Below are 17,108 nucleotides of genomic sequence, written 5' to 3' on the forward strand. Positions count from 1 at the left end.
AGTGCCATAAATTCCTGTTTATGCTGAGAACCACACTATACATTTTTATAAATTTTCAACAGACGTCCGCTACACTGCCAACATATCCATAGTTGTGAGGGAAACCCTATCCCTTGCCAGAGACGCCACTGCGCATGCGCAAGGCGGGATTCTAGTCACTTCTTTCAACCAAACTCTCATCAACTAGATGCAGATATTTGGGGAGGTGGGAGGGATTAATTCCTGATGTGATAGAGATGGTATTCTTAGAATTATTCACAATGATAACTATTGTTTGATAATTCTTGTGAATACCTCACCTCTATCACATCAGTGCCAGTATACACCAGAGGGACCGGCGGGTTCTGGTATCTAGCATCCCATAGATGTTTGGCTAGTGAAGCGGTAAAACCAAGGATTATATGCCAAAAGGGGTCTTAAACGGATGTGTCTAATAGTCTACTCAGAAGACTTAGACGTATAGAATTTTCAAGGCGTCATGTGAAGGGTATATGTATATTCCCTTGTGATACTTAGACATTTTAGTGACATCGTTTCCTGTGATGACGTCATCTGTGACGTCCCTTCCGGTGATGATGTCATCTGTGACGTCACTTCCGGTGTCACTATTCTCCCGTATCACTTATGACGTGGTTTACCGTTATGCCCTTTTGGATAGTGATATTTAACGTATCTTAACGTTTCTCCGGTGTGATGACTCCTATGACATCACTTCCGGTGGTAGTACATTGACGTTCCTATCATGTAGATTACCGTATATCACTTAATCCTTCGATCTCTGATTTCAGTGTTGACATTTGCCCTGTTTTACTAACTCAATAGCGCAGTCCAGTAACAAAGTACAACTTACCCTGAGTTCATGAGGTACTTCTGAAATCTTCACACACCCCCTTTTTTTTCCCTTTCCTGGAAGAGGGAGGGAACAGGTTACTTTACTTGGTAACTATCACCTGGGTGGCCACCAAAGGCCCCAGAGTGTATAGTCCATATAGATCGGTCTGTATGTCTCGTAAGTAAAAGTTTGAAAAAGTGTTGTGGGACTTCCACTGGCAGCTGGCCACAATTTGTTCGATGGATGCAGTATTCCATGTGGCTAGGCTTGTTGCCAGTGCTCTGATTTCGTGGGGTCTGCAGCTACCCAAAATAGGAGTGGAGATTTGCCATTTTATAGCTATCTGTGATAACTGTTTTAGCCATTTGCGATGTCCTTTTCTGACGAGGGCTTGCAAGAGATAAATAGGCGTTTTCTCTGCTTTCTGTGTGGTTGAGTCGCTGTGATAAAATATCTCAAGGCACTTATGGGGCAAAGCAATCTATCCGGGAAGTCCACACTTTTACTTAGGGCTGGTATTGTGTATTGCCGATGTCCGAGTGGGCCGAAGGTTGACGACTGGTTTTTGGCAATAAATTCAGGGAGCGATCTGAACAACACTGCTTTCCATTCTTTGGTATGGGTTACAGTGGAGAAATCAATAGCGTGTAGTTCTGACACGCGAGCCGCCGTAGCCATGGCTAAGAGAAAGACATTTTTTCTTGAAGACTGATAGTAATGTCGCACTACTCATGGGTTCATACGGTGCTTTCATCAATGCTGACAATACTATAGATAGATCCCATTTAGGAAAAGTTTGTGGTACTTTTATATCTTCCAGGGCAAAAGACTTCATAAGTTGATTTAGTACTGGATGGGTACCTATAGATAGGTCATCGTGTTGTAATACTGATGACAGGGCTGATCTATATCCTTTGATAGTGCCGTGTCGTAATTTCTTGTCATTTCTGAGATGGAGCAAGAAATCGGCTACTGTAGGTATCGTTATATCACCATGTAACTGTTTTCCTCTTCTCCATTCAACGAACTTGTCCCATCTGTTATTGTATAATGCAGATGAAGTTGGTCTTCATGAGCTAGCCACTCTTCGTGAAGCTGATTTAGAGTAACCGGCTGCTTGCATCTTATGCGAGATAACTTCCAAGCGTGAAGATGGAGGTTGTCGAGGCGGCCGTAAAATATGTCTTTGGTTGTCTCAATTGGTCGTGACGTACTGGGAGTTTCAGAGGTACTTCTATCAGGCGTTGTAGAAGTCTGGGAAACCAAGCCCTTTTTGGTCAAGCCGGGGTTATGAGGATTATGACACACTCGTTTCCTCTATTTTCCTCAGTACTCTGTCTAGGAGCGCCCATGGGGGAAATGCGTAAGCGAACATTCCCTTCCATTCCATGGAGAGCGCATCGACTTGGAGTGCTAGTGGGTCTGGTACCGGACTGACATAGACTGGTTGCTTGTTGTTGAGACATGTGGCGAATAGATCTATGTTTGGAATGTCCCATATCTGGATTATCCACTTGAACATCTCGGGATGTAGTGACCATTCTGTGGGTTCTATCTTGTTCTTCCGGGATAGGTAATCTGCTAGTAAATTTAGCTTGCCCGGAATGTGTCTTACTTCGATCTTGCAACTCACTGAGTCTACCAAGGCATATAAACGTGTAACCTCCTTCAGTAAAGGCTGAGAGATCTTGTGCATCCTTGGTGCTGTATGTAAGCGACCACCGTTGAGTTGTCTGTAGCGATCTTCACTGACGAGTGGTGTAGACGATCTAGCCAAGCTGTTAATGCTAGATAAATCGCTCTCATTAGGCTGTAGTGAGAACGGATCATCATGTGTTTTGTAAGCAGATTTAATAAATATAGGCCTCAGTTTAGCACTAGGTCCCGCTGAACAATTCAATTGATTTTCAGTCCTCTTGATGACGTCATCCAAATATGACGGAGGAGGAAGCGTGTGGTATGGTTTGGTCCCCTTATCGGGTCCCTCATAACCTGCACGTTCAATCAAGGGTTTAACGGGTGTACTGTCCTGATCTGGTTTTAAGGTGGGCATTAGTTCGTAAAGTTCTACTATGATGTCTCTAAGGGAGTAATTGTTTGATCTATAATCCTCCTCTATAGCAGTGTCCCCATAGCCTGAATACTCCGGTGTAGATCGGCACCCCCTACTCTGGCTGTGCTGGGAGTGGGTCGTATGGCTGAGGGTATCGTAATCCCGGTCGTCTGATTTACGACAAGCTGTGCGGGAATCACGTGATCTATAACTGTATGGTGATGTCATATTTCCCTCGCTTTCTTCGCCCGTATAAGAGGACTGTGTGGCAGTATGGGAGGGTGCACGCTTAGGATTACTATCCTGATATGCACGAGCTTTGTCGGTGCGTCTATCATAGTGGCTTGACGGTGACTGGTGTGTATTTCTATGCATACTTCGGTGTGAAGACCGTGATTCACGATGAGCCCTATGGTATGCGTGGTAGGGAGAAGATCTATGAGATTCTCGGTCTCTTAGTATAATTCTCCTACTGTCCTCATAGTCTGATTCAGCATAACCTTGTACATGTCTGCTGTATGAGGGTGTACTGCCATATTCAGCCTTAGATCTCTGTTTACTCTCGTGATCAATCTCTGATTGGCCAAGCCGGTTTTGATTAAATGATTCTTTTAGATCTGAGACTTCTCGAGACATAGATTGCATGCGTGTGTCAATCATAACAGACATAGAATTTGTTATTCTTTCTGTGAACTCATTTACGTTAACGGGGGAACGCGGCAGAGGGTGAAAGTCGTTAGTTTCTGTCCAAATTCGACGATCGACCGTACCAGACGTTGCCAGATGCAAGTTAGAGGTACTTTCTGATTGACTGGTAAAATGCATCTGCTCCTCAACATTATAGGGAGAGTGGGATGAGCGACGGGGTCTCTTCTCCTCATAAGGTGAGATGGTGCCCTCGCGTGACACTCGCTTGTCACCCACGTGATTAATTTTTGCCGCCTCGGGCTTAATCACTTGTTTTCTTGATGTAGATGCTCTAGTGACCTTTTTATAATCGGGATTTTTGATCCATGCCTTGGAGATCTTGTCAAAAAATTTTCAATTATTACAACATTGAGTTGGTTAATTTCTCTGAATCCCTTTAGTTACAACCTGTGAGATACATCTGCTCTTTAAGTTTATTGGGAGAACTTTAGGTCTCTTGAATCTTGTGATCGCCCCCTGTTGGCCAAGCCTGGGTTGTGTGACAGATTCTTTTAGATATGTGATTTCCTGAGACATTGATTGCATGCGCTTTTATCAATCTGATCGACCCATGTATGGCCAAGCTGGGTTATGGCCAAGCCGGGGTTGTGCATCTCGAGACATAGATTGCAAATCAAAACAGACATTGAATTTGTCATTTTTAAGTTAAAGTGGGAACGTAGCAGAGGGTGAAAATCGTTAGTTTCTGTCTAAACTCGATGATCGACCATACCAGACGTTGCCGGATGTAAGTTAGAGGCACTTTCTTTTTGACCGGTAAAATACATCTGCTCCTCAACTTTATTGGGAGAGCGGGATGAGCAACGGGGTCTCTTCTCCTCATAAGGTGAGACGGCACCCTCGCGCGACACTCGCGCTTTTACGCTTTATACATCATTACAGACATTGAATTCCGAACTCAATTAAGTTAAAAGGAGGAATGCGGCAGAGGGTGAAGATCGTTAGTTTCTGGCCAAACTCGATGATCGACCGTACCATACGTTGCCGGACGTAAGTTAGGGGCACTTTCTTTTTGACCGGTAAAATACATCTGCTCCTCAACTTTATTGGGAGAGCGGGATGAGCGACGGGGTCTCTTCTCCTCATAAGGTAAGACGGCACCCTCGCGCGACACTCGCGCTTTTACGCTTTATACGTCATTACAGACATTGAATTCCGAATTCAATTAAGTTAAAAGGGGGAACGCGGCAGAGGGTGAAGATCGTTAGTTTCTGGCCAAACTCGATGATCGACCGTACCATACGTTGCCAGATGTAAGTTAGAGGCACTTTCTCGCACGACACTCGCTTGTAACCCACGTGATTAATATGGCCACCAAGGGCTTAATCACTTGTTTTTACTTGATGCTCTAGTAATCTTTGTAATCAGGATTGTTTATACATGCCTTGTAGAGCTTGTCAATTTTCTCCTTTGACAGGGGCTCGCAATAGCTGCACCTTGACTTTTATGTGCAGTTGCTTGCATGATAGACATCTAGGGTGAGGGTCACCAGGTATCTGGTGTTGCCCACAGCCTGAACAGACGGGTGCCTGTCCTTGAGATGGAAATCTCATCCCACAAAACGTTTCTAACTAATTACTTACTAGAACTTCCGATCTTCTTATACCCCCGTTCTCTGCTTGTAGAACTGCTCACTGCTTGTAGAAGATCTAATGTGCTTTGTAAGTGTGAAACTCAATCACGTGTACGGATGTGCAACAAAATATTTTCCTTGTTGTCATCTGGACACACAGGAAAGAAGTGACTAGATTCCCGCCTTGCGAATGCGCAGTGGCGCCTCTGGCAAGGGATAGGGTTTCCCTCACAACTATACATATGTTGGCAGTGTAGTGGACATCTGTTGAAAATTTATAAAAATTTATAGTGTGGTTCTCAGCATAAACAGGAATTTATGGCACTGATGTGATAGAGGTGAGGTATTCACAAGAATTATGAACATGTGCAGCATGCTGAGAACTATAGTCAGTGACGTAAGATTGAACCTGCCTTGGACACAGTTGGTTACAATACTAAACATGATACATGACGTTGCAGGTTCACATCAGGGAATTTCCATGTGAAATCAAAGCATATCAAAAGGCTAGCAAGATACCTATCAATACTATAGGTGAAAGTGGCAGTAGGTTTATATGACACTGCAAGATACCTATCCATACTATAGGTGAAAGTGGCAGTAGGTTTATATGAGACAGCAAGATACCTATCAATACTATAGGTGAAAGTGGCAGTAGGTTTATATGAGACAGCAGGATACCTATCAATACTATAGGTGAAAGTGGCAGTAGGTTTATATGAGACAGCAAGATACCTATCAATACTATAGGTGAAAGTGGAAGTAGGTGGATCAAGTAATTTGAAACCTTTGACCAATCAGAACATAGTATTTTCCAAATTCAAGGTAGAATGAAAAGTATTACATTTCACAGCATGTCACCTTGATGTGGAGCTATACCTCAAGCAATGCAAGTCTTCCAACATTACAACTCTGGGGAAACCCACTAGCACAGAGCTGACAACTGCAGAACAATAATCAGGACAGATCTGCAGCCAACAAACTGAGGCCTACTTACCTTGATATTGTAACTTGAACAGTTCCTGGTTTTGCCTTTCTGAGAATTTTCACAGCCTTTACATGGTTCATTCCTACCAGAGATTCCCCATTCACCTGCACACACAGAACACAATCATTCAAAAGATCATTCAAGACTGCTTTAAAAAATATCCCCAGATGTAAGTTTGCAGCAGCTTGAATGGAGAGAGAACATAGTGACGTAAGTTGCCTACTTCCAAAACCCTGAATGGAGAGAGAACATAGTGACGTAAGTTGCCCACCTCCACAACCCTTAATGGAGGGAACATAGTGACGTAAGTTGCCCACCTCCACAACCCTTAATGGAGGGAATATAGTAATGTAAGTTGCCTACCTCCACAACCCTTAATGGAGAGAGAACATAGTGACGTAAGTTGCCCACCTCCACAACCCTTAATGGAGGGAATATAGTGATGTAAGTTGCCTACCTCCACAACCCTTAATGGAGAGAGAACATAGTGACGTAAGTTGCCCACCTCCACAACCCTTAATGGAGGGAACATAGTGACGTAAGTTGCCTACTTCCAAAACCCTTAATGGAGAGAGAACATAGTGACGTAATTTGCCCACCTCCACAACCCTTAATGGAGGGAACATAGTGACGTAAGTTGCCTACTTCCACAACCCTTAATGGAGAGAGAACATAGTGACGTAATTTGCCCACCTCCACAACCCTTAATGGAGGGAACATAGTGACGTAAGTTGCCTACTTCCACAACCCTTAATGGAGGGAATATAGTGACGTAAGTTGCCTACTTCCACAACCCTTAATGGAGAGAGAACATAGTGACGTAATTTGCCCACCTCCACAACCCTTAATGGAGGGAACATAGTGACGTAAGTTGCCTACTTCCAAAACCCTTAATGGAGAGAGAACATAGTGACGTAATTTGCCCACCTCCACAACCCTTAATGGAGGGAACATAGTGACGTAAGTTGCCTACTTCCACAACCCTTAATGGAGAGAGAACATAGTGACGTAATTTGCCCACCTCCACAACCCTTAATGGAGGGAACATAGTGACGTAAGTTGCCTACTTCCACAACCCTTAATGGAGGGAATATAGTGACGTAAGTTGCCTACTTCCACAACCCTTAATGGAGAGAGAACATAGTGACGTAATTTGCCCACCTCCACAACCCTTAATGGAGGGAACATAGTGACGTAAGTTGCCTACTTCCACAACCCTTAATGGAGGGAATATAGTGACGTAAGTTGCCTACCTCCACAACCCTTAATGGAGAGAGAACATAGTGACGTAAGTTGCTTACCTCCACAACCCTTGATTGAGAGATAACATAGTGACGTAAGTCGCCTACCTCCACAACCCTTAATGGAGAGGGACATAGTGACGTAAGTTGCCTACTTCCACAACCCTTAATGGAGAGAGAACATAGTGACGTAAGTTGCCACCTCCACAACCCTAAATGGAGGGAACATAGTGACGTAAGTTGCCCACCTCCACAACCCTTAATGGAGAGAACATAGTGATGTTAGTTGCCTACTTCCACAACCTTAAATGGAGGGAACATAGTGACGTAAGTTGGCTACTTCCACAACCCTTAATGGAGGGAACATAGTGACGTAAGTTGCCTACCTCCACAACCCTTAATGGAGAGAACATAGTGACGTTAGTTGCCTACTTCCACAACCCTAAATGGAGGGAACATAGTGACGTAAGTTGCCTACCTCCACAACCCTTAATGGAGGGAACATAGTGACATAAGTTGCCTACCTCCACAACCCTTAATGGAGAGAGAACATAGTGACGTAAGTTGCCCACCTCCACAACCCTTAATGGAGGGAACATAGTGACGTAAGTTGCCTACCTTCACAACCCTTAATGGAGAGATAACATAGTGACGTAAGTTGCCTACTTCCACAACCCTTAATGGAGAGAGAACATAGTGACATAAGTTGCCCACCTCCACAACCCTTAATGGAGGGAACATAGTGACGTAAGTTGCCCACCTCTACAACCCTTAATGGAGAGAGAACATAGTGACGTAAGTTGCCTACCTCCACAACCCTTAATGGAGAGAGAACATAGTGACGTAAGTTGCCTACCTCCACAACCCTTAATGGAGAGAGAACATAGTGATGTAAGTTGCCTACTTCCACAACCCTTAATGGAGGGAACATAGTGATGTTAGTTGCCTACTTCCACAACCCTTAATGGAGGGAACATAGTGACGTAAGTTGCCTACTTCCATAACCCTTAATGGAGAGAGAACATAGTGACGTAAGTTGCCTACTTCCACAACCCTTAATAGAGGGAACATAGTGACATAAGTTGCCTACCTCCACAACCCTTAATGGAGGGAATATAGTGACTCAAGTTGCCCACCTCCACAACCCTTAATGGAGGGAACATAGTGACGTAAGTTGCCTACTTCCACAACCCTTAATGGAGGGAACATAGTGACGTAAGTTGCCTACCTCCACAACCCTTAATGGAGGGAATATAGTGACTCAAGTTGCCCACCTCCACAACCCTTAATGGAGGGAACATAGTGACGTAAGTTGCTCACCTCCACAACCCTTAATGGAGGGAATATAGTGACTCAAGTTGCCCACCTCCACAACCCTTAATGGAGGGAATATAGTGACGTAAGTTGCCTACTTCCACAACCCTTAATGGAGGGAACATAGTGACGTAAGTTGCCTACCTCCACAACCCTTAATGGAGGGAACATAGTGACGTAAGTTGCCTACCTCCACAACCCTTAATGGAGGGAACATAGTGACGTAAGTTGCCTACTTCCACAACCCTTAATGGAGGGAACATAGTGACGTAAGTTGCCTACTTCCACAACCCTTAATGGAGGGAACATAGTGACGTAAGTTGCCCACCTCCACAACCCTTAATGGAGGGAACATAGTGACGTAATTTGCCTACTTCCACAACCCTTAATGGAGGGAACATAGTGACGTAAGTTGCCTACCTCCACAACCCTTAATGGAGAGAGAACATAGTGACGTAAGTTGCTTACCTCCACAACCCTTGATTGAGAGATAACATAGTGACGTAAGTCGCCTACCTCCACAACCCTTAATGGAGGGAACATAGTGACGTAAGTTGCCTACCTCCACAACCCTTAATGGAGAGAGAACATAGTGACATAAGTTGCTTACCTCCACAACCCTTGATTGAGAGATAACATAGTGACGTAAGTCGCCTACCTCCACAACCCTTGATTGAGAGAGAACATAGTGACGTAAGTTGCCTACCCCGAAAATCGTTAATGGAGAGCATATAGTGACCTAAGTTTGCCTACCTGCAGCAGTCTGTCTCCCACATGCAGCCTGCCATCGGCATCTGCCGCCCCTCCCTCTGAGATGGTCCTGACAAACACCCCCACCTCCTGGTGCTTCTGTGCCGTCACCAAACTGAACCCCAGACCACCGGTGGCTGGCTTCTGTAGCTCCACCCGTTGCACCACTGTCTGCACAAACACAACACATGTAGCCACTTTCTGCACAAACTAAACTGTAAACTGCACCCAAAAAAAAGCAACTAAGAAAACTGCATCCTGTAAACTGCACCCAGAAAACTGTACCCTGTAAACTGCATCCTGTAAACTGCACCCAGAAAACTGCATCACGTAAACTGCATCCGTAAACTGCACCCATAAACTGCACTAAGAAAACTGCATCCCGTAAACTACAACCAAAAAACTACACCCCATAAACTACATCCCATACACTGCAACCAAAAAAACTACACCCTGTAAACTACATCCCCTAACTGCACCCCTTAAACTGTACCCGTAAACTTTATCCCGTAAACTGCACCCCGTAAACTACAACCAAAAAACTACACCCCATAAACTACATCCCATATACTGCAACCAAAAAAACTACACCCCATAAACTACATCCCATATACTGCAACCAAAAAAAATACACCCCGTAAACTACATCCCCTAACTGCACCCCTTAAACTGTACCCGTAAACTTTATCCCGTAAACTGCACCCCGTAAGCTGCCCTAAGAAAACTGCACCCAGAAAACTGCACCAGATAAACTGCATCTGGTAAATTGCACCCCGTAAACTGCACACTGTAGAAAACTGCATGCTTCAAAATACATCCCGCAAACTGCAGCCATAAATTGCATCCCGTAAACTGAACTAAGAAAACTGCACCCCATAAGCTGCATCCCTTAAACTGCATCTGGTAAAACTGCACCCAGTACACTGCATCAAGTAAATGGCACACTGTCAAGTGCTCCCCGTAAACTGCAGCAATGCCCCCAAGAAAAATACTACCTGTTAACTGCACTAAGAAAACTGCATCCCGTAAACTGCACCCAGAAAACTACACCCTGTAAACTGCGTCCAGAAAACAGTACCCCATAAACTGCATCCCTGTGAACCTGAAACCTGTAAACTGCATCCCGTAAACTGCATCCCGTAAACTGCATCCTGTAAACTGGACCCAGAAAATTCCACCCCGTAAACTGCATCTCGTAAACTGCACCCAGAAAACTACATCCCATAAACTGCAGCTAGAAAACTGCATTCTGTAAACTGCATCCAGAAAACTGCACCCCGTAAACTGCATCCCATAAACTGCACAAGTAAACTGTATCCCGTAAACTGCACATGTAAACTGCACTACGTAAACAGTACCTGTAAACTTCCATCCCGTAAATTGCACCCATAAACTGCACTTAGAAAACTGCATCCCGTAAACTACAACCAAAAAAACTACACCCCTTAAACTACATCCTGTATACTGCAACCAAAATACTACACCCCATAAACTACATCCCCTAACTGCACCCTGTAAACTGTACCCTTAAACTTTATCCAGTAAACTGCACCCAGAAAACTGCATCTCGTAAACTGCACCCAGAAAATTGCATCCTTGTAAACTGCATGCTGCAAAATACATCCTGTAAACAGCATCCCGTAAACTGCACCCCATAAATTGCATCCCGTAGACTGCATCCCGTAAAATACATCCCATAAACTGAACCCAGAAAACTACACCCTGTAAACTGCATCTGGTAAATTGCACCCTGTAAACTGCACTCATAAAACTGCACCCCGTAAACTGCATCAAGTAAATGGCACCCTGTCAAGTGCACCCCGTAAACTGCAGCAATGCCCCCAAGTCTCACCTCTGTGCCTCCTCCATGTCGCTGTGAAGGGGACATATCGTCACCTCCGTCCTGCGAGGACTCATCCAAGCCTTCTCTGTCTCGCAGCAAACGGGACGTATCGTCAACCCCGTCCTGCGAGGGCTCCTCCGTGCATCCGGTGTCTTGCTGTGAGGGTGACATATGATCACCCCCATCCTCTGACGGCTCCTGGCTATGTCCAGGTTTCACTGTCTCCAGGGCAACATCAGCACTCTCCTGATGTCTCTCATCAAGGGTCTCTCCTGAGCTCAACTCAGGATTGATGCATGACTTCAGTGAAACAACAAAGTCAAGCTTAAACATCTGCTAAGAGAGTAAATCTCTATCATGGTTCAACATCAAAATTGAGGACAATGAAGAGAAAATGATAATCTAGGATTTTTGTTTGCCTATTCTGACAGAGATTTCACAAATACCACAGCAATATAGGAGAATGATCTTTAGCCTTAAGCAGCCAGGATGGCACTGAACAGTCACAGATTTAAGTGAGTGAGTGAGTGAGCTGGGTTTAAGGCCACTTTTAACAATATTCCAGTTATATCAAGGCACGTCTGCTTAATGTGGGAGGAAATCCCGAGGTGATGCAGGTCTCAGAGTGAGTGAGTGAGTGAGTATGGTTTTACGCCGCTTTTAGCAATATTCCAGCAATATCACGGCGGGACAGGTCTCAGACATTTACCACTTAGGTGAAACCCACAAGCATGGGTATGGTGCTGACAAACCTAGAAACATAATCGGGGCAAACCGGGATTCAAACCCACAATCATAGGTTTCTGGCGCGCCCAAGAGACAACTTATACGACTGATCCATCCGTGACCCCTCAGATCTAAGTGTCCCTGTTGGGTGATGCTGGTGGGTTCACCAAGACAGCTTGGTGTTGCAACAGCACACAACAACAGGTCATAACCAGTTCCAATAGCTGCCTGCCCACAAGCCAAATGCCAGTGACTCTTAAATTGGGCTGGTAACATTTCCATAAAGCTAGCCCGACTATCCAGTTCAAAATTCTAGTAATACATATATATTTCTACAAACCATCAATTCATTTAAAGTCAAAGTTGTCATTTTTGTCATTTTGTCTTCATCTCGTGGTATCATTTCAAAGTAGTAAACTGGGTTTTTACTGACAAACAAAATAAAACCACAAAAATTTAGGTTAACACAAAATATGTTGGCTATCGCCATGAAGTAGTCTAGTAAGATATGACAAGGGCTTGCAACATGTATTTATTAATGATCCCCCCTGGCCAAACAACTCGAAACTAATTCACACACTGGTGACAACTAGAACCGGAAACTCGATGGTCGCGCCGTCCAGCACAACAAGGCTGTAACAGAAGACAGGGCATCATTCTGTATTACCTGTGACTTGGCAGTGCTTCGCTCATTACTGTGTGAAGTATCCACTTGACCTTCACCTTGACTGCTACTGACATGTACCGGGAGGAAGTCTTCGTTACTGGCATCTCGTTGGATCGCTATAGTAACGACTTGGGGAACCTTCCTCAGATATGTCACAGCCTCGAAATGACTCATCTCAGTCATATCCTGACTGTTGACCTGCACAGGAAACCATGTCCGTGTCATGCAACACTGTCAAGTCTCATACAACTGGCTGTTCTCATACAACTGGCTTCGTGCATATGTAATCCATACTATATGATAACCCATGCCATAGGAATAAAAAGAGACGTTTCACACAATGCGGATCAAACATACACAGATTCTGATCTTAAACACATAACTGTCAATCTAAACATACATACTCTGAAGTCTAAACACACATACTGTCAGTCACAACATACATACTGACTCTCAGTCTAAACATATATACTGACACTCAATCTAAACATACATACTGACTCTCAGTCTAAAAATACATACTGACTCTCAGTCTAAACACACATACTGTCAGTCTAAACATACATACTGACTGTCAGTCTGAACATACATACTGACACTCAATCTAAACATACATACTGACTCTCAGTCTAAAAATACATGCTGACTCTCAGTCTAAACACACATACTGTCAGTCTAAACATACATACTGACTCTCAGTCTAAACACACATACTGTCAGTCTAAACATACATACTGACTGTCAGTCTAAACATACATACTGAGTCTCTTTCAAAACATACATACTGACTGTCAGTCTAAACACACATACTGACTGTCAGTCTATACATACATACTGACACTCAATCTAAACATACATACTGACTCTCAGTCTAAACATACATGCTGACTCTCAGTCTAAACACATATACTGTCAGTCTAAACATACATACTGACTGTCAGTCTAAAAATACATACTGACTCTCAGTCTAAACACACATACTGACTGTCAGTCTAAACATACATACTGACTTTCTTTCTAAACATACATACTGACGCTTTCTAAACATACATACTGACTCAGTCTAAACACACATACTGACTGTCAGTCTATACATACATACTGACACTCAATCTAAACACACATACTGTCAGTCTAAACATACATACTGACTCTCTTTCTAAACATACATACTGACTATTAGTCTAAAATTACATACTAACTCTCAGTCTAAAAATACATGCTGACTCTCAGTCTAAACACACATACTGTCAGTCTAAACATACATACTGACTGTCAGTCACAACATACATACTGACTGTCAGTCTAAACATACATACTGACTCTCAGCCTAAACATACATACTGTCAGTCTAAACATACATACTGACTCTCAGTCTTAACATACATACTGACTGTCAGTCTAAACATACATACTGACTCTCAGTCTAAACATACATACTGTCAGTCTAAACATACATACTGACTGTCAGTCTAAACATACATACTGACTGTCAGTCTACATATACATACTGACCGTCAGTCTAAACACACATACTGGCTGTCAGTCTTAACACACATACTGACTGTCAGTCTACATATACATACTGGCTGTCAGTCTAAACATACATACTGACTGTCAGTCTTAACATACATACTGACTGTCAGTCTTAACACACATACTGACTGTCAGTCTACATATACATACTGACTGTCAGTCTACATATACATACTGACCGTCAGTCTTAACATACATACTGACTGTCAGTCTTAACACACATACTGACTGTCAGTCTAAACATACATACTGAGTGTCAGTCTTAACACACATACTGACTGTCAGTCTAAACATACATACTGACTGTCAGTCTAAACATACATACTGACTGTCAGTCTAAACATACATACTAACTCTCAGTCTAAACATACATACTGACTCTCAGTCTAGACATACATGTTGACTATCAGTCTTAACATTCATACTCTCAGTCTAAACAAAAATACTATCAGTCTGAATAAACATACTGATGTCAGTCTAAACATACATACTGACTCTCAGTCTAAACACATACCCTGATGAGTTTATCTCCGACTCTCAGTCTGCCATCGGAAAGTGCTGGGTCTTGTACAACACCCTTGATGTAACAGCCGCCGGTTGTGGTGGCGCCACCTGCCACCGTGAAACCAAGCCCTCCTCCGGGGCGCTTGCACAGAGTCACTTCCAACATCTGCCAATATCAAACAGTGTTGTCTACATTGTTGTGTAGATTGCTACAATGTTGTGTACATTGCTATAGAGTTGTGTACAATGCCACATCACTGTGTACATTGCTATAGAGTTGTGTACAATGCCACATCACTGTGTACATTGCTATAGAGTTGTGTACATTGCCACATCACTGTGTACATTGCTATAGAGTTGTGTACATTGCCACATCACTGTGTACATTGCTATAGAGTTGTGTACAATGCCACATCACTGTGTACATTGCTATAGAGTTGTGTACAATGCCACATCACAGTGTACATTGCTATAGAGTTGTGTACAATGCCACATCACTGTGTACATTGCTATAGAGTTGTGTACATTGCCACATCACTGTGTACATTGCTATAGAGTTGTGTACATCGCCACATCACTGTGTACATTGCTATAGAGTTGTGTACAATGCCACATCACTGTGTACATTGCTATAGAGTTGTGTACAATGCCACATCACAGTGTACATTGCTATAGAGTTGTGTACAATGCCACATCACTGTGTACATTGCTATAGAGTTGTGTACATTGCCACATCACTGTGTACATTGCTATAGAGTTGCGTACATTGCCACATCACTGTGTACATTGCTATAGAGTTGTGTACAATGCCACATCACTGTGTACATTGCTATAGAGTTGTGTACAATGCCACATCACAGTGTACATTGCTATAGAGTTGCGTACATTGCCACATCACTGTGTACATTGCTACAGTATTGTGTACATTGCAACAGTGTACACTGCTACAGTGATGTGTACATTGCAACAGAGTTGCGTACATTGCCAGAGTTGTGCACATTGCTCAAGTTTTGTGTACATTGCTACAGTGTTGTGTACATTGCTACAGTGTTGTGTACATTGCTACAGTGTTGTGTACATTGCTACAGTATACACTGCTACAGTGTTGTGTACATTGCTACAGTGCTGTGTACATTGCCACATCATTTTGTACATTGCTACACAGTCTACATTGCTACAGTGCTGTGTACATTGCCACATCATTTTGTACATTGCTACACAGTGTACATTGCCACAGTGTTGCTAAAACCATACTCAGTCAGTCAGTACAGTGTTGTGTGCATTGCTACATCATTGTGTACACTGCCACATCATTGTGTACATTGCTACAGTGTTGTGTACATTGCTACATCATTGTTTACATAGCTACAGTGTTGTGTACACTGCCACATCATTGTGTACATAGCTACAGTGTTGTGTACATTGCTACAGTGTCGTGTACACAGCCACATCATTGTGTACATTGCTACAGTATTGTATACATTGCTACATCATTGTGTACATAGCTACAGTGTTGTGTGCATTGCTACATCATTGTGTACACAGCCACATCATTGTGTACATTGCTACAGTGTTGTGTACATTGCTACAGTGTTGAATACATTGCTACAGTGATGTGTACATTGCTACAGTGTTGTGATCTTCACTGGACAAGGGAAAGAATATGAAGTTTGCAAATCCTTCAGAGGGTGTGTGATTTATTCTCATTTGGATCTTGGATATATACCATGTGGACCTTACTACATTTGGATCCATCAACCTGAAGGTAACTCACTTTATTTCTATTGTCCGTACTAGCTGAAAGTATGTGGGTATGATAGACAGACATGTGAAACTAAGTTGACTAGGATATACAGGGATGAGGAAAACCAACTAAATGACATTCGTTTCTCATTGTATGACATTGCAAAGAGTGAAAAACCTGACTTTCCAGATGGTGCCCTTATAAAGAGGGTGAAAAGAGCCGGCCAGACTAAAAGTGTGGTTATGAAATATGCATCAGATGTGTACCTGCTCTATAGCTATATTACTGGGTCTGTGCCTGTTCATGTTATTCAATCGGAAGTCATGAGTCGACAGAAATCACGTGCTCACGGTAACGAAGTATCTGAAGAAAACACTGAACTTGTGGATGATAAAGACAAAGATGTGCTTGGATGTTTCCTCTCAAAACTAATGTGTATGCATAAAGAGATGAATGAACGCTTTACAGTTATCTATGATAAAATGAATGATTTCCAGTCTAAATATGAAGAGGACATGTTTCACATGATTACTGCATTAGAAGAAAAGAACAAAGAACTTGTTTTCCTTAAAACTAAAGTTCAAGAGAGTCAATCCCGCGAGGAAAAACTTAAGCATGATGTGTCATCA

General features: G+C 43.1%; 1 protein-coding gene across 1 annotated transcript in view; it reads right to left on the reverse strand.

Annotated features, from left to right (window-relative positions):
- LOC139469326 (tyrosine-protein phosphatase non-receptor type 13-like) overlaps positions 1-17,108 on the reverse strand; it is a 144,241-nt gene that overhangs the window by 25,208 nt on the left and 101,925 nt on the right. The window contains exons 29-33 of the mRNA XM_071251466.1: positions 14,746-14,901; positions 12,696-12,893; positions 11,312-11,602; positions 9,463-9,630; positions 6,164-6,258 (exon numbers count right to left, since the gene is read on the reverse strand). Coding sequence (XP_071107567.1) covers positions 6,164-6,258; positions 9,463-9,630; positions 11,312-11,602; positions 12,696-12,893; positions 14,746-14,901 — 908 coding nt within the window. The remainder of the gene's footprint in view (positions 1-6,163; positions 6,259-9,462; positions 9,631-11,311; positions 11,603-12,695; positions 12,894-14,745; positions 14,902-17,108) is intronic.

The sequence above is a fragment of the Haliotis cracherodii genome, unplaced genomic scaffold (assembly GCF_022045235.1).
Source record: "Haliotis cracherodii isolate W230 unplaced genomic scaffold, xgHalCrac1.p SCAF_2, whole genome shotgun sequence".
NCBI classification, from domain to species: domain Eukaryota; kingdom Metazoa; phylum Mollusca; class Gastropoda; order Lepetellida; family Haliotidae; genus Haliotis; species Haliotis cracherodii.